Source organism: Onychostruthus taczanowskii, unplaced genomic scaffold, assembly GCF_017590055.1.
Source record: "Onychostruthus taczanowskii isolate IOZ18803 unplaced genomic scaffold, ASM1759005v1 scaffold7, whole genome shotgun sequence".
Classification (NCBI taxonomy): Eukaryota; Metazoa; Chordata; class Aves; order Passeriformes; family Passeridae; genus Onychostruthus; species Onychostruthus taczanowskii.
In genome coordinates this window covers 8,009,680-8,034,041 of record NW_024504786.1, presented here as the reverse complement: position 1 = coordinate 8,034,041, position 24,362 = coordinate 8,009,680, and the positions used below count along the sequence as shown (strand labels likewise).

Below are 24,362 nucleotides of genomic sequence, written 5' to 3'. Positions count from 1 at the left end.
CCTCTCCCCTCTCCCATCTTTAGAAGCCTTTGTCAATTTTTTTCTCTGTTTTGAAATTCGTAACTATTTCCTATTTTCACTGTAATGTGGCTTGAGGTAAAGGTGGCATTAAGGTAACAGCCTGGTATCAGGTTTGTCAGTCCAGAGAGGTTTAGCACTCTTGGGGATTGAGAAACTCTCCCAAGTATTCAGATCCCACCAAAGGCAGCAGCACAGGCTGTGCTGGCATCCAGCTGAGGGAGGTGTTGCCCTCTCCAGTGACCAGCCGTGCCCTGGGGAGCCAGGCAGCAAAATTGGGTAACACATCTGAGCCACAGGAGGCTTCAGAGGGAACGCGACATTCACAGTGAGTAATGCACAGATATTGGCTTGTGATTTCAGGAGCACTGGCAATATTTCACTACTGTGTGCTCCAGGCTTCACCTTCACAATAGCATTGGGTGGAAAAGGGATTGGTGTGTGATAAAAAAAAATAATAAAACAAGGAAAAAACCCCTTTTCAGTCCTAAAGTATGTCCCAGCAATGAAAGGATTGTGTCACCTGACCTACTTGAGTGGAGAGGTTTGCGTTCTAGGTACACTTACCTAGCAGGAAGTTGGGAGGAATTCCAGTGAAATGGGAATTGGGGAATGTTGTGTAACATGCATGGCTACAGTTCCCCACCACTTAGAAGATTCTTGTGTTTAAGCCATAGATCTGGATCAATTCCATGCAATTTGATTTAAAATAAACATCCTGGATGCAGTGTGTCGGATACTAGCACAATATTGTTTTAGTCTTCCTCATTTCTCCTGTGGGAATAATTATTCCATGAAGGAGGAAAGTGATCTAATGAGAGAATTAACTCAAGAGCTTGAACATTGAATTAGTCACAGCTGTCTGAGAGGGCAACCAAGGCGAGCTCCACAGAGACCTCACTGCATTTCCAAGGAAGGAGGCCAAAAGAATACTGGAACTTGGAAAGCAGTTGGTGTCAAAACAGAGGCAGGAGAAATATGCTTTTAGGAGAGAGACTTTCCTCCCTCATTTCTCTGTGAAGATAAATCTCAGTAGTAGGGAATCACCACAACTTTATCTTGGAGATGTTGAAAGCTGCCAGATTGTTGAGGTCTGGTCCTAACTGTGTCCTCACACTTATTTGAAGCAGATGATTGATTCCATAGCTTGGGTCTTTTTTCACTGTAGTCTGGAGCTGACCTGCAGCTTCACACTGAATTAGATCTGCTCTCTTAGGTGACTGTATCAAAGGTGCAGGTTTTTTTTTTTTTGCCAAAAGGAAAAATGAGTTGTGCTTGAGAATTATCAATCTTCAGGCATGGGGGAATTCACTCTTGCCGTTAGTAAAGTTTGGCAATGTTTCAAATTGTAATCCAAACCCTAATGGTTTTTGGACTCTTTACTTAACTCTTGTCTAAATCTCAGTGTTTCCTTGGATAATAAAATAGAGCAAACATACAATAGACATGAGCTGTCCGAAGCATGTGGCATTTTTTAAAATAACTCCAAGTTATGCAAACCTTTGGAACAGAAAAAAGGAAGGAAAATAACCAGAAAATGTGCACAAATTTACTAATTTAATTCCTTTTGAATTATACAGTCATTAGATATATACTAAGAGCTTGTTTGTTCTCCTAGAAGATATTGCACTGGTGTTGACAGAGCTCGTGAGCTGATTTCATTGGGAAGATGGATAGAGTTAAACTCTGCCTGATACCCACCACATTCCACAGGCTGTGTGATGCAGTGGGGTCATTCCAGAAGCAGGCCTCAGTGGAATGTGACATACGTCACCAACTCTGAGTAACTGTTAGTGGGATGCCTGTAGGTCCTGCATCTGCTTGCTTGGTGAGTCAGGACTTCCAGAGCTCTGCATACACTGAAGCCTTAAAAGATTAAACCTTCTTCCACAGTGTAACATTTCAGCTGTAAATGGCTTAGGTTGCTGCTATGCATCCCAGCTCCTTGGCTGCTCTGCTGTTGCTTTGCCATGTATTTTCCTGGATAATTTTTTTCCAATGGTTTACCTTTCCTCAGCACAAGCATTTTTCATCTCCCTTTGTAGAATTTCAGCTTTGGGGGCTTGATCTAGTTCTTTGGCTAGAAAGATCATTTTTATTCTAATCTTGTCCTTCAAAGTGCTTGCAAAAGCTCTGCTTCATGGTTTAGGAAAACATAAGGATCGACTGGATCAGAACAGATCCTTAGGGATTACTACAGAAAATCTGAGTTTAACAACAACATACCCATAGTAATCTTTTAATGTATTTTTAAGCAAGTATTATGGTGATTTCATTTGCACTTTGATTTTCTCCAGTTGCTTATCAGAATATTCTATCAAATATTACTAAAATCTTAAAAAGCCAAATCTCATCTATATCTTTATCTTTGGCTGGTTGTCTCTCAGCAAGGCAAATTAGCCTCTTTGACATTATTTGTCTTATACAGTGCAATGATTATTTTTTGTATAATTTCATTATCCTTCAAGGTCCAAGGAAGTGTATGGTTTAATAATTTGTTTCGGGTTTTGGATGCTCAGGCTTTTTGCACTATTTTATTTCATAAAAACCTGGAGCATCAGACTCAATGATCTTAAAGGTCCTTTCAAACCTGAACAATTCTGTGATTCTATAATTTTTGCATAATAACTTTTGCATGATAATTTAACATAATAACTTTTTCTGAGGTTTATCTTACAAACTGCAGCTCCATTTGCAATGTGAAAAAAGACTCTGCAACATAACTTGTCTGTGCTAGTCCTAGTTCTGCAATACTAGCAGTGATCAGATAAGTCTCTTTTTGACACTCTCCCACTGAAAGTTTGCTTCTCACTACTTATTTTCCTCTCAAGTATATTTTGAAGATTAATGAATATTTATAAAATGTTTTGAGTGAAACCTGTACATGAAAAATGCAAAAGAAGTTGAAAATGTCATAATTACTGATGTTTATTATTTTTTAAAAAGAAAGACTCTATGGCAATCAATATCTGTGGAGATTTATGAACTATAAAAATAGAATGAGGAATCTAAAGGTACTACAGGAAGATGTGGCCTGAGGAAGAAAGCCTTGCAATGACACAAGGAACAGTGGGAAAGTTTTGTTGATAATACTGACTATTGAAATATATGCTGGATGAAGCATTTGTATGACAAAAGTATGATGGAATTCTTTTCAGTCTGCAAGTAATTAAGGATGAGGTTCATCATGATCATAAGTCATATTCATAATTTTAAAACAGTATATACTAAAAAACTCTAACAGATCTGTCATGAGGGGTCTCATTTGTAAGAAATCCTGGCTTGTCAGTGAAATTTCAGAAGATTCACAGTATCCTGCCAATGTTTAAGGAAAGAACATAAAATAAACAGAGCAATCAGGATGACCCAGCTTAGCTGGTTAACGTGACACCAGGCCCAAATAGCACAGTACGAAAGTTGATTCTTAGGCAGGTTGTAAATAAGTCAATAATTGGCAATAATTTTAATTTTTATCAACACTGTCTTGTTGATAAGTCCAGTTCAATTCATTGATAAGAGTTTTAAATCTGTTTCCTCAGATTGGTGTAGGAATTATTTCCCAACCTATTTCCCAAAGCATTTGACTACCATTGTGACATTTTAATAAAGACCTTAGTAAAGTCTGGTGTCACTAAATACAGAGGCATTTCAGTGGTCTGGGCCAGTGTGGCTCCAGAGGCAGGACATGTACTTTTAGGCTGTGATGCATAGAGGCACCTACCTAATCAGGCAGCATTAGCTGGGGATGTCTGCAGCCACCACGAACTTGGATCTTTCTTTTCCCTGGTTACCTTCAGGGTGTATTGCTGTGATTTGTTTTTTAGCCATTTGTGTTATTTTTCATTTTGCTTAATCTGAGTTATCCTAGCCTTTCTGTAAATGTAAAATATCCACTGATAGCATTTCTGAGTATCACAAAGGTTGTTTAGGGTGTAAAGTACTGTGTGTATAAAGCAACTAGACAGAGCAACAGTGACTTAAGGAGATTGGCATATTCATGTGAAGTTTTTGTAACACAACATGAGTGCAAAGTAAGGAGCTGAGAACTAAAAGATCACTGTTCACACCTCTGGGACCAAGGAGCTCTAGAGTGGAAAACTGTCCCATAGGGACAACTGAGAAGTTCTTGAATTTTTGTCCTAGAAGAGAGATGACCTAGAAGAAATATGGTAGCTCTGCAAAATTATTTGAGTTACAAAGAGTTAAATGGTTTGCTTAGGGTGCATCATGAGTCAGTGGGAAAGTTATGAATAGGAGCAAAATGATCTTTCTTGGTCCTTTATCTTGCTGTAGAACCCAATGTTCTTCAAAAGCATGCAATAACCAGTCTTATGGGTCATCCTGAAACTAAGCATGGAGGAGTTTGTTGAGAGTGGTTTCAAAAGTAATTTAGTCAGAGCAAAGAGAAAAAAGTGGAATGGGAAGAAAAAGAGCAGAGAAACAGGCAGAAACAATTGTGCTATACTTAACAAAAAGTATGAAGAAAATGTCTGTCCATGGTGATACAGAAAAGGTTGGTGTTAAGGCAGTGAGAGGGGATAATTAATTCTTGAATTTTGAGCATAGCAAAATAAAATGCAGGAAAATTTCTGCTCTGATTCAGGTGCAATAAAAGACAGGAAAGAACAGAGTTAGTGAAATAGGTGGAGAAAAGGACTGTCAGAGATTTACAGAAGACTAAATTCTTGTTCTTTCTTTCCTAACAGTAGAACTGACAAATTGAGTTAGCACAAAATGCAGATGTGGCAAAGTATCATCCTGAAAACAATTCAGTGCTGGTAGGAATTAGTCCATTGTTAAGAGTACTGAGAAGCTGGTTGGAAGCAGAGCATGACCTAATGGGTTTAGCATTACTTTTGCAGCTGTGTGAAACCATTCCAATAAATAAACAGCTCAGTGAAGAAAGTGTGTTAGATTTTTAAGATTCTCCCAGTTAAGAGGATATGCCAAGTCATTGTTTCAACTGTGGAACAGATCCTTAAATACTGTAAGGCAACCAGATCCGTTGGAAGCACCAAGATGATGCTGATTTTCACAATTTGATAATGTGACCCCCAAATTCAACCCTTCTCATGACTTCTGTGGTGATGGCATTGCAAAAGGTAGAGAATGGCAAAGACCTGTCCACTCTGCAGTGATGTCAGAGGGAGTATGGATGCATAACTGAAAGCAGGATTTCCTTAATTTTTACCTGAAAAATCCCTCTGGGACTGGTGAAGATTTTTAGTTTGACTATAAGAGTGATGCTGGGAAACAGAATTACTGATGGGAGAGACCTGACTGGAGCTGTCCCTGATACTTTGGTTTCTCAGAGATCATTATGTTTGCAATAATTCAGTGGGAATAATTTCACTATTGTAGGAGACATTTCTACTGCTTTTGCTTAAGGTAAAAGCCCTGTGCAACAGACTGTGCATGCTGTGTACTGACAATATTTGGATCTAGGGATTTATGTAGCACACTATAAAGCCCTGTTTTTAAGATTCAAAATAAATACATTTTCACTGGTCAGTAGCCAGGCTCCCTGACCTATTTCTGCCTGAAGATTTCTTCTTTATCTGAGCAGACCCAGGCACAGAGTAACTTGTGACAGGAGTGCTGTGTGCCTGTGCTAATGAAGAGTTTGGGTTGAAGATTTGGTGCATTACTGGCAGGCATGACCTTCCAGAGGTCTCTGGTTCTCACTGTTCCACCTTAAGTCAGCAGGGGCTGCCTGTGCCTCTTCTCTTTGAAAGTCAACCCCTAGATGTTTCCTTCAGGCTTGTAGCTGTTCAGTTCAAGTCACAAGATTACACCTGTGCTAGCCTGTCTGGAGCTTTGTGATGCAGATGCAAAAACGTCAGAGAAAGATTAATAGAACCAGCCATTGATTTATTATGCTCTGGAAAGGAAGGGATAAAGCAGGCTGGCATGATGCCCCAAGCCCAGCCTCCACCACGATTTCTCTTGTGCTGACATATATTCACTAGTATTTATCTTGTCTGTCCACCTTCCTTTTGCTTTAGTTTCTTGAACTTCAGGAGTTTATTTTGGCAGGCACGCTCCTCACTGCTGCTGCTGCTGCTGCTGCTGGAGCTTTCCTCTGAGTTTTTGGAGAGGAGATACTTGATTGCAATCGAGTCCTTCTTGTTCATTTGCAAGCAGAGGCAGGAGGATTCGCTCACCTTAAATGACTTCCCCCACATACTCTGGCACATGTCAGTTCCATTTGCATACATCTGTGTGTCAAATAAGAAATGCCTCAATTACATTTAAATAGAATTGAATTAACATCAGTTTGTATCATATTGATAAACATTTGTCACTTTTTAAAAATTGGTACCAGGATATAAAAACATTGTCTGGAGTAATTTACTGTCTTGCTGTGTGCTATGCTTCATCTCTTCTGAGATGTCTGAAAATGTTACCCAGTCCCACAACTGGCAAAAGCAATTTGCCTGTTTTGAGAGCAAGTGGTTACACAAAATGCAGGGATCAACAGCTGCCCTTTGTTTCCACCCTGGGGCTGACAGCCCAGCAGCTCTCTGGGGCTGACAGTTAAAGCTGTGTGTGAGAGCCTTTACAACTTGTAGCATGTCAGGACACTCTGACATGCCTTGAAATCTGAGTAGTGCTGAAAGTGCCAGATAGTGCTTTGAATACAGGAATCTTTTTATTTACAGGCCAGAGACAGCCCAGTGGAGTCACAGCTCCGAGGGATCTCATTGTGCCTGCTGCAATGTTCTTCATGGCCGGGCAGGACCTCACAGGCAAAGAGAAGAGACATAATTTAGCAACTGCTTGAAGAAAGTAAGTTTTTGTCAAGCTTCCAAGGTGCTTTTTCCAGTGGGGCAATGGCCTTTCTGGCTCAAGAAACTGCAAATTGCAGCTTCATGTACCCTTATCAAGTGAAGCTGTTCTATTCTTGCTGCTATTGCATTTTGTAAGTCCTGTGTCATAGGACCTGTCAACCTCACAACAAAGATACTGTTTGTTTGTTGAGCTCACATTGTGACAATGTTCCCAGCTTGAGTTTGTCTGAAGAATATTAGCAAGTTATTCCCTGTGTCCCCTGTGCAAAAAATTATGTTGTCTTTTGCCTTAAAAACCTATCCTTTATGAATAATACAAAATCCATTTCAAATAGCCCCAAAGACTGTGTAGTCTGTAAAACAGCTTTTCAGCCAGTACAATCTCTAGCCAGGGTTTGCACCATGGATGCTGCAGGTGCTGGAGGAGGAGTATGGAGATTGGATGGGAGCAGGGTCAGAAAAGGAAAGCTCCTATCTAATTCTTTCCTTGTGTTCTTGGGGCAGGCAGATCTTAGCTCTTTCTTTCCTACTATTCCTGTGATTTTAAGTAGCATTAGATATTTTCTTCCAGCTCCTGTGCAGTTCTGAATTTCTGCCTGCTTTTAGCTAATCATTCCAGAAAATATTAAAGCCTGTCACATGGGTTCGTTTAGGTCTTTATGCAAGAGACCTCTATACACCTATACTTGTGTCCTACAGGTTCTGTGAAGTGTTTGTACTTTTCTACTTGCTAAATTGATAATTTTATTTTTACCTTCCTCCTAATTCTGCTTAAAGATCACAGGATAATCAGAATGCTGCAGCAAACACAAGGAGCACATAGCCTGTTTCCCCAATATGTTCCTAAATTACTGCAAAGGATACTGACTCGATCTTCTAGGAAAATGTCCTAGCCTGTGCATTAACACTGCTTGGGGAGCACCCAGCTGGGAGAATAATGACAAGGCTAAAACTGGCCATGGTCAGTTGTGCCTCCTGAATATTCAGCATTTTTTCTTTATTCAGCAGCTGTCCCAAATGGGCCTTAGAACCACTTGCATACATCACATATAGGGCTGCTGATTGCTCCTCTGTGTGAAAAAAGGAACTGTCTACAGTGTTCTGACATGAGAGAACCCTTCCATGAGTTGAGTCCAAACCAAGGCAGTCTAGTGTTTGTATATCATGTAATCTTCATATGGGAAATGTCTGTTTGTTAAATTTCTCTGCTGAATTTTCATCTTTATGATTACTTACCATGCAAGCCTATTTGTGGTGAAAAACATAGGTAGTTGAGGGTGTGGCTCCATTTAGTTAAGGAATAGCTGTGCCTGGCTTCAAGTGATAAGACCTTGGAATTTGCTGCATGTTTTTCCCAGTAGATGGTATATTTTCTTTAAGAAATAAGTGCAAGGGAACTCAAGGTTAAAAACTCCTGTCTCTGAAACAGGGACAGCTTGAACAGAGACTTGAGATTATTTATGGAGATTATAATTTTGTTTTTCACTTCATCTGGAACTACTGATGATTTAGCACATCTGGGAAACTAAGCTGTAAGTTTCCACAGCCCATTTGTTTTTGGCCACCTTCCTGAGTTTGCTGATTAGTGTCACTTTTGCAAGGCAGACAGCAATCCAGCACGAACTGGACTGTGTTTTCCACTTATATCAGTTGTTGAACTGACTTCTGGAAGTACATGCACTTGAATTGAATTCAAAATAATGAATCTGCAAGCCTTACTACCAGTCCCTAAGCACTTCACCTAAATTTTGTTTACTTCTTCAATTTGGGCAATTTTTCATGGACTCGGTGAAGTTCAACTGTTAAAAACATTCCAATACACTTTTGAACTGCTAAACTTACTTGAGTCACTAGAAAAATCCTACCCGACTCTGGAAAAGTCTGTAGACCAGGTTCCAGGCAACCTTGCTCCTGTAAGTCTTGTCAGTTCTCATTTTATACACTTTTGCTCATAAAATTATTATCCCAACCATTAAACATTCTCAGAAAGATGGGATGGAGAAGGACAAGATGAAATAGAGAAAAGGGCAAAGATACCCAATAGGCAAGAAAACCTTAAAAATTCCTCAGTAGTTTGGGAATTCATATTCCAATTAAAAAAGACAGAGGTGTGTAGAGCCCCATATTGTGTGGGGAACCTTATGAAAAGCATCTTAGTGTCTCTGTGTGAACAAAGTTCATTTATCTCACTTTCTAAATCCCACTGGGTTAAAATATCTGTGTTTCTTGGACTTTTGTTTCACAAGTAGAATGAATAGTGATTAATTAAATTTATATCTGCCTACAGTGAGTGCTGTACATAAATGTAATAATAAATGCTTGAAAATGAACGCTTGAAAATTTGTGTACTTAAAAAGTCTGATGTAGGAATGGCTTGAAACTGCTTAAGTAAAAATAATTCACTGATGGCATTTTACTCCCGTATATTCAGGGAAAAAACCCCCAGAACTCCTAATGCCATAGTTTCTGCTTCAGCTGATCAGGTTTTCTTACCTCATGGTATGGAATGCATTTATCCTTACAGTGGTTTTCTCCACTTTCATCCCACTCCCAGTCTGTCAGCCAGTTACGAACACATATGGAATCATCTTTGCAGGCTTCATACCTTCATGGAGATTAGTGTGGAAGATAAAGTTACTTCTCTCACATTTTTCATTGGACTCTGATTCAACTCAAAGAGATGTCCAGGGGCTCTGTTAGTAATGTGGTGTGATTACAGTGCAGCTTAGCAACAGATCTTCAAGCAATGTGCACATTATCTTAGCTTGACATGTGCATAAACTCTGAGCTGCCCAGGAAAACCTAAATTCCCATGAAAACTAAACAGTTCACTTGCTACCTTTTATACTGACAGACTTAACAAAGGGTTCATGTTGTGGGTGTTTTCTGCTTGGTTATCTGATGTTTCTGAGTGGAGGTAATGCTGGGAGGGATAGAGTGAGTTTCATGAATGCTGCTGTTCAGTATCATAACAGAGCAAAGGTGTGCTAAGGGTGAACTGTCACTTGAAGGAGATGTGGGGAAAGTTTGTATTTATGAATCAACATGGGACAAGAAGAATGATGTTTGCCAGGCAGGGGAGTTGTTATGAGGAATGTGCACTAAAATAAGGAAATTCCACAAAACCCAAAATAGTGTAAAATAATAGGATGTTAGCCTCAAAATTACATTTTCAAAGAAGTTAAAAAGAGAAGAAAAGATAAGAATTCTCTAGAGTATAGGTCTAAAATCTTAAATTTCAAATTATTTTTAATTTGTAAGTGGTAATGTAGAAAAAAACCTATAAATGACCTGGAATGAATAGAGTTCTGGCTGGTTGATGTGATGAGAGGTCTCATGACTTACCATTATCCTCCCTTTCCCTTATTCTACATAATTTCCTCCCTTCCACTTCTCTTTTATGCTGTACTTTTTGGCTCTTCCCTTTCTTAAGGACTACTTTCTGCAAATCAGTTAACATCTACTTAAATTTAATCTCATTGGCTTGTAGGACTATCCATACCAGTAACTGAGAGTGCCAAAACAATGAGGCACAGCTTTCAGAAAGTTAATGTTTAGCATGGTATTCGTAATTAGTGCCTTTGGATAGATTTTCTGTTTGTCACTTTTAGTCTTCAGGGTCATGTTTCAAAAACTGTTTTGATATCACGAGGGCTGCAACCTTACATTTTTAAATGAAATATGTGGGTTGTCATGTGGTCGTGAGAACTGGACATTGCAGTAGATTTGCAGATGCAGAAAGGTCAGAAGATGCATATCTGCAGTATCTTCACTCTGGTTTTCTGGGCTATTTGGTGGGAGAAAGAGCAATAACAGATGAAAGGTAACCAGGGCCTGAAGTAAACAGCTCAGGGTCAGGAGACATGCACTCTCAACGGGTTCATCCCTGAATCTGCTGTCAGAGGTAGGGGCTCTGCTGGAAAGAGGCTAAAATTTGAGAAATTAATATTCATGGTATCCATCTGGTTTCCTCAGGAATATGAATAACATATATTAATTAAAGTGTTCCTATTTTATTCACCATTATTTATTGACTTGTCAAGAGGACATGTTTCCTAATCACGATTATTACCTGACTGTGGTTTATTCTATAAGCAGGTGACAGGGCATAATTCCATTGGTAGGAGTTTTTCTTTATCCCAATGGAAGTAATTATGAAGTCAAGTTTATGAAAAGTCATGATTTGTGAAAATTCTAATTTCTGCAGTCCAGAAACCCATAAGTTGTTTATTCGAACATTAACTAAATATGGGAAACATAAATACTTAAAAGATCCTCCCTGAACATATTAGTTCCCTATGTATAATAAGCAGGATATTTTTATTTTAAAGCCTTTTCCACTGTATTTTTTCTAATTAGCTCTTTCTCTTTTATAGGGCACAGGGTTCTTTCACAGGTGAATGAGAAAATTACTTGTACATTGAGCTCTTTCAAAAGCAATAGTTTAAGGACTAGTGAGAGCAAGGAATCCTAAAACAATAGGAAGAAAAGGAAGGTCCCAAGCTACTCAGATGGATTTCTTTTAAATTAAGTCACTGCTCATTGAGAATACTCTGCACATTTCTGGCCACAAAGACATACAGTATGCAGCAGGCACACTCACAGTATGTAGAGAAAGTAGGTCACATCACCAGCAGTGCTACGGCATGCTAAAGGGCCTCCACTGAATAGAACATGAAAAAATGTTACTTTAAATCACCAGAAAGAGTGGGAATTCTGTCCAGGCTCTTTTCTAGCCTGAGGCCTTAAGCAGGGTGAGGGAATGGGTTTGACACTGGCATTAGGCAGGCACACAGACCAGCATGCAGGGTAATGGGCCATCAGTACATTTTTGATTCAGGCCAGGCGTCTGTGACGCCAACAGGAGCAATAGATCATTGCTCAGGACTTGTTTAGAGCAGATCCTCTCTCTGCCACGAGACTCTATACTGGAATAGGGTCAGTTTTCCTGGGCAGCAGCTCTCAATCACCCACTGTACTTTCCAGCAACAAAAGTTAAAAGTACAGTTTACCTGCAGGCTCTGGAAGTGCCCAGGGAACACTGAGGATTTTGCAATGTAATATTGACCTACATGATCTACAATTGACCTACAATGATCTACACTTTGGTATAAATCTCTTATACACTAAAGCTGGCTTAAACTAGTTAATAGATGCAAACTAAACTTACAGCACACATTTTATTTTATCTTTACACTTTCACTAGATATAACAATTTAGTAAAGACTTTTTTATGCTACTTGTTTTGGGACACATTTGTTTTAGGTAATGATATTCTATCACTTTGCCCATTGGATCTCTTCTAGAACTCACTGGCAACTCCAGCGCTTTAATACCCAAATGCAATATTTGGTAATTGGTTCTGAGCTTAAAGATTCAGAGCACTGAGGAAAATTCAAGGTCTCAGTCTTTATCTTCAAGGAGGTCAATAATCTGAATTCAGTTTAGAAGATTAGAAAAAACTTAGCAAGGAAGACTGTTTGACAAATCTGTTCCTGAGGCACATGTAGTTTCCTGACACAGAAATAAAATTCATTCCTAGAGAAACCTCTAGGAAAGCTAAGAAATGCATCAGCCTTTCTCACTCACTTCCATTACGAATCCAAGCTATGCTTCTTGTTTCCTCCACTGGCACAAAGCAATGGAGACATATTTGAAGACAAAGCCTACCAAAATTCTGTACTGCATACATGATTTTGCGCTTGGAACGAATGGAAATGCTAATTGCATAAATGATACTTCACAAACATGGACTTTTTGAAGGGTGGGCAGGTCCCTGCTTCTGTCAGTGCCTGTCAGTGTGGCAGGAGCTCCTCTGTCACAATGCCACTACATGGCATCCTCCCCCAGAGCAGGGCAGTGCTGTCCCTGAGTCACTAAACTCATCTTAGTGTCTCCATCCTGCAATCACAGCCTGTGTCATTATTATTTTGGGGGCAGTAGCTTAGCGGAAGGAAAAGCAGAGATGGCAAACAAGAAATTCAGAAGCAGAACAAGAGAAAAGGTGGTGCAACACCACTGAATCAATGGCATATTAAAACTAAATAAAAATACTTTGATTAAAAAGCTGAACCTACCAGTCATCACAAAAGCTTTGACACAATGGAACAGCCTGAATAGCAGCAGTGTCATTGGGATGGATCCAGCGAGCAGCATGTGGAGAACACCGGTAAAAGCACTCGATTTTCTTTGTGAAATCTTCACAGCTGTGGTGGATGAGAAAAGCCACAAATAAGCTTGTTTCTGAGCATCGAGGCTACAGCCTCAGTTTTCTAGGCCTGCTTTGATGTGGATGCATTACTATGGATTAGGAGAAAAACACAGAAAAGCATCCTTTGGCCCTGTTAATGCCTAAGTTTGAAACTCATTCCTCTGGCATTGTGTATGCCAGAGGAACACAGAGCACAGGCTCTGACCGTGCAATTACCACTGCCAGCTACAGCACAAATGTTTCCATGCATATTTCAGCCCTATTTGTGTAAGCTTTCCGTAAACTTTTGAGGCCTTGAGTTTTCCTGGCAACAGCGATTCCAGGCAATAATAAAATGTAGTTTAAAACTATAGTACAAAACTTTGTCTGTGCTGTAGCCTCATGGTTTCACTATTCTTTAGATTTTTCCCACAGCCCAGCTGAATTTACTTAAAATCGCATACTGTGCTGCTCTCCTGGGAGGGGCAGGCAAGAGCTGTTACTTTTTCACATCTGTTTTTGCTTAATTGTTTTGTACTTTCATCCTTTTATTTCTATAACTTGCCATGTTTCACAGCTTTAACATCTAACGGGGTACTAAAAATCTTAATTAAGGAGACATTTTTCATGGTTACAAAACCCACAGGACCACAAGAATTCTTATTCTAAATTTTCAGCCATTTCATTTCTGGACTCCTGTGCTTTTTTTGGTGAGATTTAGTAATCTAGTTGATGTGCTTTCTAAACAAAGGAAGAAGCCTGGTCTCTGTTCATTACGGATCACTCTCACTGGTGGGTGATGGTTGGAGAGTTACAGAGGTGCAGGGTGGTTGTCACCTACTGGTGTTACCACCTGACTGGATTGCATTGCTAGATCTGGTTCTATACTGAAAGCAAATTTGAAAAAACATAGCCCTGTGTTGAAAAAATGGCAGAAATTGTGTAGATTTAGGGATTTGTGGGTTTGTGAGAGAGGAGAATAAGAGTCAGAGGTTGCTCAGGTATAGAGAAAGGGTGGTGTGAGCTAGGCTGGGTGACATAATCTCTAGGGTAACCTAATGTCCATCAGCAGCTGGTGGCTGCTCCAGCTCAGATCAGTGGGAGCAGGACACAGAAAACATCAAAGCTGACTTACGATTTACTGAGCTGCCCACATCTGTTCCAGTAGCTGTCGCTTACTTTAATTACCGGGGAACGAGCCAATTGCTCTGTGAAGTCTGCATAGCAACAGGAAGCTGTTGGGAATAAAACAAAGATCTTGCAATAAGTGTTCCTTTTTAACACTGTACTTGGAGGACACAAAATGTAAGATGAATCTGGTTTGAACCATAATATGATGAAGTCTCTTAGTAGTAACTAGAAGATGTACTCAAGCTCTAACAATTTTGGATGTGAAAGTGGCAGTGTAAATGCCAGGTGAGGCAGACTGGCATAAACAGTGCTTTGTCAAGTTGTGCCCAGAGAGTCCCAAGAATTTTACCAATGTTCTGCCAGACGCTACATCCCAAGGGATACTAACTTTGAAAACTACAAAACATCAAAAAAAAAAGAGTTGAAGAATTTTAATAAGCACAGTACTTTGCTTACTATCGAATTTTGATGTCAAATTTTCCCACTTGGTGCCTGCTACAATTGATTCTTATACTTAATTACAATAAACCAAAATAATCTATGCTGTAAACATTTTTAAGCAGATGGAACTACAAGAAAGGCAAACTGCATCAGAGTTTTGAAAAGAAAATAAATGAAGTCCATGAGAGTTTTACAGCTGACTTTGTTAAGACCCAGAATCTTACTCTTGGTTTGCATGCAGCAAAATGCCAGTGAAGGAGGCTTTTCAAATACAATGTATACTGCATCTTATATATTTTTGAGAAATTAGGGGAACTGCCAAAACAATAAGTATGTACAATTCTCTACTTCTTGACCATATTTGGAAAAAATTAAACCACTCTTACATTTAGAGTAGAGAGTGCACTCTTGCATATTTTTCTCAGGACCTGGCTTCAGTTTTTGGGTGTCCCCCTCCAGACATCCATATTTTTGGCAGGTAGATGATGTTATGACAGCAAGGAGGGTGACAGCAAACCTCAGCATTCTTCTTCAGCTCTTTTTCCTGTATGGAGAGAAGTCTTTGTTTACATCCTTTATTTCTAGGAAAACCCATAACATTAATAGGAAGGACTGCATTTAAAAGACTACATGTATAATCAATTAAAATGTGTTCAGCAAAGATGCACACAGAAATACTAAGACATATTCTCCCTTCCTATTTGTTTATAACTGAACGCTTACCCTTCTGTTACATATTTCTAAGGTTTGGTGGCAAGTGATAAAAGTCATCAATAATTCAGACTACAGATGAAAACATGTTATAATTGTCAGTATTTAAGAAAATTATTTAAAATTTCTTCCACTGAGCTGAATTATTTTTTAAACTTTCCAAGAGACATTGGTATGTTTCACTAGATTTGAAGAAAATATTGATTAGTTCTAAAACCTGAAGTGTTTTTTTGCACACTTGGAAATTATGCATTAAGTACAGCTGCAAGTGAGATAGTACTGTTTACCACCTGAGCTGGATAAATTATATTGAATACTCACCTTTGTTGAAGCTATGCTAATTTATATTTAATAATCTGATGCATTATTTTCTGCCTCTTTTGTAGAGTCTGGTCAAAAATGCAAGACAAAAATGTTTTGTCTTTATGACCAAAATTTCTCTAAACACAGGCTATACATTAGTCACCTATAAAGATAAATCTACAGCTTGTTACATAAATCAATGCATTATTCTTTGTACATATTATTAATTTAATCTTTCATTCTTTAGTTAAATATACCTGTTAACTTTTTGGAATAATTTTGTCTGAATAAGCACTGCTGTTCTTTTATGTACCTATACTTTTCAGGTATAAAGAAAAATTTATACAGAAGAAGAAAATTATCTCTTTGATTTCTCAGTAATTTCTCACCTCTTTTGCTTTCCTTCTGGGTGATACTTTCCCCTGGAACAGGAAGGCAGTAATTTGCTTTTCCCATTTTCCACTTTATATACACACCATCTGGCATCAGTGTTACAGAATTTGTTTGCCCTGGAAGAGTTCCTTGACCCTTTGGAATGCTAACACAAATTTATCTCAAAAGCAGATGCAATGACCAGCACATAATGCCCTTTGATAAAGAGGAAAGTACAAACATGGGTTAGAATTAGAAAAACAATAGCTCTCCTGTATTTCAAATGCCATTAAATCCTCCTGCCTGATTTTTCCATGATTCCTTGTATTACTAATTATTAAATTAATTTCTACAACAGTTTCATGGAGCTCTCACCACAAATTCAGGCTTCAGCAAATTCAAGATATTAAATGCTTCTTATTTCAGCCTGACTGACTTAATTCTGACTGATGGCTTGCCTTGTTACACAGTAATTTTACTACATTCCCTGGAAGATGGTCCATGCCTCCTGATTCCCAGTTCTTTGTCCTCTCTTTGTAGGATCCCTTCAAAACCTGCTGCTGTTCACCCTGGTTGCTCTATACCTGTCTCATATGTACCTTACAACCAGTCTCACAAGCACTACAAGAAATGGTTGATTGTACCACTGATAGTGGCTCTTGATGGGATTTCATTGGGAAACCTGCTTTCTGCAAAGAGCATTTGCATCTAAACGTAAACCATTGGTGGTGATGATAAATTGTTGCACTCATTTTCACAGGTTGTCTTGCTGTACTGTAAAAAGCAGCACCCCTCAGCACCTTGCAATTATTTATATGCATAAAGAAAGCAGCGTCTGTTGGTTTTGTGTTTTAAATAGAACACTGATTTGTCAGTCACTCTGAGGCCATTATCTACTAACCTTTCATTTTTTTGAAAATACAAACCGTGGCACAGTAGAAGTGTGGTATGATTCTCAGTGTGCAAAGGCACATGCATGATAATAAAACAATCTCTACAAGCTGTAAGCACTGATTCCTATTCTAGCTCTAGTAAATGCCTCAAGGTGAAAGTCTTGCTGGCCTAAAAAGAGCCTTTTCCAGATCAGTGGAAACTGAGCAATTTTCATGTTCCAGAATGAATTTAATTAAGGCAAGTTTAGAGAATGAATTTAATTAAGACAAGTTTAAAAAGGCATAAAGTAACTATAGGAGAAAATTAAGTAAATCTAATGGCTTATTATCCATGCTTTCACCTCATGTGGCTTGATCTAGTGTTGGCTGAAATTCATGGGGCTCCTTGCTGCTTTGCAAAATAAAGGATTGGTGTGTGCTGCTCGGCACTCAGATCTGTGTAGTCATAAAAAATAAAGACCAAGGTATAATATGAACATTGACCTTCAATCCTGTGAGGAGTGGACAGGCTGGCCAGCCTGGTGAAAAGCACAGAAACAGTCCATGCTCTGCTCCTTCCTCCTTGGTTTGTGAGAAGTACATGGACACTGGTGAGGTGTCAGCATGCCAGGAGGTTCTTGTAATGCCTCTGCTCACTGAATTGGCATACAAATTGTATTAAGCTATAGGAAACTGGGATCGTTTTCAGGCTTTGAGTATGAGCCAAATGGGACCGCTTGCTGGGAGATTAGGCAGAGTTTCTAGCAGCAGGAAGGAAAATTGTCATATGTTTGTGATTTCCCAGACTTGGCTTTGGTTAGCAGTACATGTAAGCAGGCTCAGGCTAAGGAGTTTTTAGTGATGTTGGCTATACATCATCTCCTGAGAAGTGAATCTTGATTCTTCTATTCTAAAAGTATTTTCTGCCAATTGCTTTATCTGATATCTTATACTGGGAAATTTGTTAAAAGGAATTTTCTTACCTCTTTCCATACTTGAAGGGGTCATTTATCCTCATTTGTTAAAATTTAACTTATTTGAAGCACTCAGTGATATTCTTGTACTTTAAAAACTCCTACTGTCATTTCATTTTAACTTTATTATCAGTACTCTGTAACTTCTATTCATCTCTTCAGAAGCTAGAGTGAAAGCATGGATGATTTTGAGGTATTACCACAGACAACAATTCAGGCACCACAACAATAAACTATTATCATCTGATGATCTAATTGATAGTGGCCAATGGTGTTAGCAAACCCATGCATCTATTCCAAACCCACAAACACTGTTACACTAGGTCTCAAGAGTCATCTACCTGAGCAATTTCCTTCTGGCACAAGCCATTGGCAGAAAATTAGGGAAAAAATGTTTAAAAAATATAGTTTGTAATTTCCCAGCTTCTGGCAATCAGTTTAGTAACTATGTGAACTGACATCTCGTAACTCAACTGAGTGATTCCTGCTTTGTGAGTCAGATCTCTTTAATGACTGCAGCAAGCTTTCATACTTTTATATTCTTGGTAACTCTGCAAAGCCGATGTGGTTAAGGGAAAAATTGTTTGTGCTTCCAACCAGTGACAATTGCCAGATCCATTTCCCTTCTTGGCACCCTGAAAGTGTAACAACAATGTGACTGGAGGGAGACTGAGTTTCAAGAGTGTAAATTAGAGCATTTGGCCTGTTACAGCTTTATTAGACATGGCAATGTCTGCTAATGAAATTAATCTGTTTGTTCCTCATGTCTCAGCGTGAGTCTGCATGCTCAGAGGTTGGAAGTGTTTTTCTTGTTAACTGTAACAAAAAATGTAATTAGGAGTACAGGTTGTTATCTAATTTAGTGATGCTCCTTTAAATGGAAAACTTCCTTTAAAGTTGCAATAAGAACATGTTATTTGATGATCAGTGAAGTACATAACCTGGACTTCCATTACGTCAGACTTTACAACTGAGAGTTTGTCTTCACAGGTCCTGGTTGCATGTATCATGTGACAAGTCAAGCTGAATGCCAGGGGAGACACTCCAGATGGACTCAGTCTGGCACTTGTGACTCTGGAGAAAAACAGCTGAGGTCAAATCTTAATGCTACTGAATCTGAGGTGTGATTTGTTTCAGTTCACTGATAGCATTTCTCCTATTTTTTTCTTGGTGTAAGGAATACATCACAGAACAAAGTAAGGCTTATTTGTTTTATTTGAGTACACAAATGTTGCTGAGCTAGTTCTCCAACAGGGCACAGGAATGACAAAAGCACCAGTAATTTTATATAATGAAGAGTGTGAGTCAGTGGTGGGTAAAAAAGCAGATATTTTAATGAATGGTAGGTTTAAAAAGGAATCACAACCCAAACCAACAAAATTAGAATTGTAAAAATGTCATTTTAAGCCCCACGTTAGGCTTTTCAAAATTAAAGGGGACAAAAACCTACTTATTTCAGCTTATTACTGAGTTGAAAGCACCTCTTGAAAGCATAACAGAATGCTCTTCCTTTGCCCTAGTCTTTCATTTGCCTTTCACATTCTGCTAGTCTGTTACTGTGGGGTTCCTTGAACCACTAACAACTACTGTTAGTTTTTCTACAAAGAAGGGTTTGGATAGCTCCTGACTGGTGTGAAGGGGACTTTCACAAGTGACAAAGAAAATCTGTGTCCAATTTGACCTATACTCCAGAAATAACCAGCTGCAATCATGTTTTGAATTTAGACCATTAATATTTAACTGAATTTTCTACATCACTTATGTAGAAATCACTTATGAGTGATGAATTTCCTCTTAGGGGAATAGCAGTACATTTTAAAAAAAATTTACACTTGTATATGGGTAATCATTATTTGAATAGAGATAATGGCTAGATGTCCCTGCCCAAAGTTATGATGTAGTGTTTTAAAGTACTTGGTGCCATTACTGGATTCTGGGTGGCCACGTCCCACAGTCCCCTCTGTGTCTTGATCCTGGACTGCCCCTTTCCCTCCACTGTCCTGGCACAACTCACATGGGATTGTGCACCCAACCAGATGGGGAAAGTGATACAGCAAAAAGAAATCTAGTGCTCCCCTTGCCTCCAGTGTTTCTGTGTGAATGAGTTTCAGTTCAGAGCACAGCTGAAGAAGAGTTTTGTTGCTGAAAAGGTTGGTGTCACACTGAGAGAGACACGTGAGGGTAGGACTGGCCGTATTTTCAGTCAGAATTGCCAGCCTCTGTGCCCTACTGTGTTGACATTCTGTGCTGTTTTGTTTTTTTTTTTAATTGTTATGTTGAACATCTTGTAATAAAAATGAAGAGCTGACAGGTCTATAGAGAAAACAAATAATGCAAGCACAAGGTAACAGTGAGATCATACTGGTCAACATATTAGAAGGCAGTGACTGGAAACCACCAGATGAGTCACTGCTGAGCTTTTCCTGCTGGCATCACTGCAGGGATGAATGTTAAGGACACACTGTCTGTGATGAATGACTCCCATACATGCCATATTAGTCCTAGTTAGCTTGACTCATTGTCCTGTGATGATTCTGTGGTTAGAAAATTGACCACAACACTCATGAAACAGGTGGGTTTTTGCCCAGTACTTTTGTTTACATTGTCATCTCTCTCTGCACCCCTCAAATGGCTCTGCTCTCTGTTGTATAAACCAAGACTTGTTTTTGCTTCCAAATCCTTCCTCAGTTATCTAAGGCACTCTTTGACTGTTCTCTTTCAACACAGACACCTTAAGTCTCTCAAAGTATCCCAGTGCCAGCCTTCCCAGCATACCTGTTGGATTTCCAGGGCTGCTGTTTTGTATTTGTCATCTGTTTGGGAGGTGGTTTTGTAAGTAACATAGAACCATGTGTAATCCTCCCCTTGGCCCTTCTTAAATCTCATGTTTGTTTGGGTGCCAAAGAGAGGGTGGCAACAGTTAGGATCTGAATGTACTCCTGATGTCCTATCTCTCCCCCTTCCTAATGTGCTTCTCTTTTTGGACCTTTCAGAAATACACACAAATATAGATATTTTTGTGTGGATGTATTTTGTCCTCTGTTCACACACAGGGGTAGCAGCCCTACTGTAGCAACTGCTGTACAGTCAAGCCCAAACTGAAAGAGAACAGCACATTCACTGGCCTCTTCCTCTGTTTAATGCTCTAATGTGTTTGATGAGTTCTTGTAGCTAAGAAGTGCTGTTAACTTAGCTATTGCACTAGGCTCTCCTGATACTTCACAACCATAATTTTGAACTTCTACCACATATTTTCATATTTTCATATTTTTATCTTCTACCTCCTTATCAGACACACCTAGAACAAGTTTAGAACAGTGTTAATTTTGAACTTCTACCACATATTTTCATATTTTCATATTTTCATATTTTTTTCTTCTACCTCCTTATCAGATACACCTAGAACAAGTTTAGAACAGTGCAAAGCTGTCACTTTGACATACTGCATCACTGCAAACACTGATACGTGTCCTTCATGGTATACGAAGAAGGAAAATAACTATTGGAAAGCAAATCATATCCAGTTATGACTAGAATTTTGCTATATCTAGATCTAGTAATTGCCATTCATATGTCTGCTGGTTTACTTCATTAGTCTGTCCCTAGAACAGACTAATAGTAGTAGTTTCCAGTGAAGATGCACTGGAATAATATATGGTATAGTATACTTTAATGGAAAAAACCTGCTAGTAAGAAAGTTCTTCCTAATCCTCCTAAGTCAATGTTTAGTTGTGCCTTGAAACATAACTATTTACAACCCTCCTGTAAAAACTCCTTATGTAACTATGAGTATTTTTATTAATTACACAAATGTCTAAAATGGACCTTCTTGACCCTGGGACGAGTTCAGCTGGTCAGAGCATGGTGGTGATAGCACCAAGGTTTTGGGTTAAATCCCCATGTGCGCCATTCACTTAAGAGTGAACTTGGTGGTCCTTGTGGGTCCCTTCCAACTCAGAATATTCTGTGATTCTCAAACAGCAGACCTCGCTAGATCCAGATGATGAGAAATGTTGCCTAGTTTGTGTCAAGGTCCCAGACTTACTAATTCTCCTGTGTTCTTTTGGAAAATCCTTTGCTTCTCACCATTTCCCTGGAGCTTGGGGGTGCTGATGGGAGCTGCACTCTGTGACTACACTCCTGTGCTGTGCAGGAAGCACACATTGCCAGCCTGGCAGGGCTGGGAGAGGGATCTTGAACTTTGCTGAACAAAATGATGCTTCCTTCTGTAAAGAGCAATGGGTTGGTCTCAGTCAAAGCTTTGCCCAGCACATCTTGCTGGCTCTGTGGGACTTTGTTACCTGTATTTTTTATTTTGCTTATAACTGGTATTCTCTAGTTGTTTCATGCTGGAGTGGTTTTTTTTTTTTTTTTTTTTTATTTTTTTTTATTTTTTGTGAATCTTGAAGAAAGAATGCTGTCACATGCATAGAGCTGGGGAAACTGGCAGGAGTCAGGGTGATGACATGCAGCCTGTTAATTACTTGTCATTACTGACACTCTGTGCAGGTACAGCACCACATGCCGCAGTCCCGTGCCTTCCTCCTGCCTGACTGCACATTGCCAATTGCCAAACATTAGTATTCCAGTGTAAAGCCCAGAACTTGTCTGTGAATACCATTAGAACTGGGTCACTAACAGAAGGTGCGTGACAGATTCACATGCAGAACAACCAAAGCCATTTCCTTCGTCTCGTACAGAGCACAAATACTGAGAGGGAAGGCTGTGTGTACAGTGTGAGTGGAATGACAAATGACAGGATGCAGTGATAGACTTGTTTGATGGCATTAGTGATGCATTCTGCCTTGGAAACAGTGGAAGCAGGTGATCAGCTGGGCTATGTGTGGCACTGATTTTGCCAAATGGTCAAATTTAATAGGGATTCAAATGATTAAGTATTTTATTTTGAAGAGAAAATTCTCTTGCTCAGCAGAATGACTTCTATTATTTAGCATTTTCTATTCTGTTTGGAATAAAGAGGTTTTAACCTCACAGCTTCAGTCTGCATATCTCTCTTCCAGCTCCAGGAATTATTGCTGTAGCTGTGTGCTAAGCAGTCATAAAAATGTTGCAGGGGAATTTGTCATTCCAGAAAACATGGAGTGAGTTCGAGTAGACTGTGTTCTGCCCTACCAAAGTCCCTTTAAAACAGCTAGAGAGAATGGAAGGGAACTTTTCCTGACAGAATCATTCCAACTGCCTTCTGAATCAGAAGAGCATGCTGAGAGACCTTTTTTATATGGAAAAAAATAAATGTGGAAGCCAGGGAAAGGAAATATCTGGAACTGCAAAGAGAAACTGCATTAGCTGAGTGTCAGCACATGAGCTACACAGACTCTGTGGTGCCCTGCTCTGTGTTAGTCAGTGTAGATAACCTAAGAATCATGCCCTTTTAAAGCTTTTATTAATTACTTTTCATCTTTTTTTGATGTGACAGAAGATTTCTGGAGACAAACATCACGAGCATAGATGTAGCACCACACCACGCTCTGCCTCATTCATCTGTACTCCTTTTCCCTGCCAAGCCTCTCATGATTTGTTCACTTTTATTTAAAGCTGGAAAAGAAAAAAAAAGTTCAGAAAACTAGCTCATATGGAAAAGAAAAATCAGGTCACTCAGACTGGTCTGCAGATTCAGGTCATATTCAGCGACATGTTTAAATGGAAAAAAATATGGGAGAATCAGTAAAATGAGGAGTATTTTTCCTATTCTGTTAATATGAAATCTCACTGTTCTTTTGTTTCAAAAATATTGGAAAGACATTTTGAGTCCGAAATACTAAACAGGGATTAAACAGAGAAGGAAATGAGCCAGAAACAAACCAAGCACAATCTCTTCGCAAATAAAATGTCCTATTAACTCCCAAATGGCTTTTTGATTTGGAGAAATGAAAGATATTTTAATTTTTTAAATTAAAATACAGAAGCAGAAGGCAATTATTTGCAATTCTGTCTAAAACAAACAACTGAAGATTTGTTTCTAACATGTTTATTTGTTTAATATGTTAGACAGGTAATGTTATACACATCCTCATTGTGACTTTTCTTCCTGTGTGCATGAATTCCTTTCTGGCACACAAAGCAAACAGGTGTGAGCCAGAGCAAGGTGTCCCACAGGCCATAACCAACAAATAACTAATTGGCATCTATGCCGCAACAGGGCAAAGATCCAGCCAAATTATGATGAGGCACTGTGCCATCCTAATAGACTCACATTAACAAGGACGCCAAGATTCCATAAATTTGCATTATTTACATTTAGTTAGAGCAGGATTCCCAGCTGGGAAGTTCCACATGGTTGTCCATCCTGATCATATACAATTGTGATGGAAAAAGACCTCTCTGACTAATCCAGCATCCTGAAATAGTTTTCAGCAAGCATTTAAACATTAATAATTACATAATGTTCCCACTCTTCTACCTCAATAAATCATTGGGAATCGTATTTTTGTTGTCTTTGTACAAAATGAATTAAAAATTTATACAATTAGATTTTCTGGTTGAAGATGTATGAGCCTTTTCAGCTTGGTAAAATGGAAAAATGAGTTATTTTTTCTGC

At 39.0% G+C, this 24,362-nt stretch overlaps 1 protein-coding gene and 1 long non-coding RNA gene across 2 annotated transcripts; one reads left to right on the top strand and one right to left on the bottom strand.

Annotated features, from left to right (window-relative positions):
* The first annotated feature begins 219 nt into the window (after positions 1 to 219).
* Positions 220 to 18,978, top strand: LOC121345063. The gene is made up of 3 exons (XR_005953921.1): positions 220 to 346; positions 6,681 to 6,807; positions 18,794 to 18,978. It is a non-coding gene; the product is annotated as an uncharacterized LOC121345063 (long non-coding RNA).
* LOC121345062 (riboflavin-binding protein) lies at positions 5,869 to 16,008 on the bottom strand. Its single transcript, XM_041421602.1, has 6 exons — positions 15,975 to 16,008; positions 14,958 to 15,115; positions 14,135 to 14,234; positions 12,887 to 13,015; positions 9,303 to 9,414; positions 5,869 to 6,236 (listed from the first exon to the last, which is right to left on the bottom strand). The coding sequence occupies exons 2-6, from the start codon at positions 15,094 to 15,096 to the stop codon at positions 5,991 to 5,993; spliced, it is 726 nt and encodes a 241-aa protein (XP_041277536.1). The 5' UTR covers positions 15,097 to 15,115; positions 15,975 to 16,008; the 3' UTR covers positions 5,869 to 5,990.
* Positions 18,979 to 24,362: the final 5,384 nt, after the last annotated feature.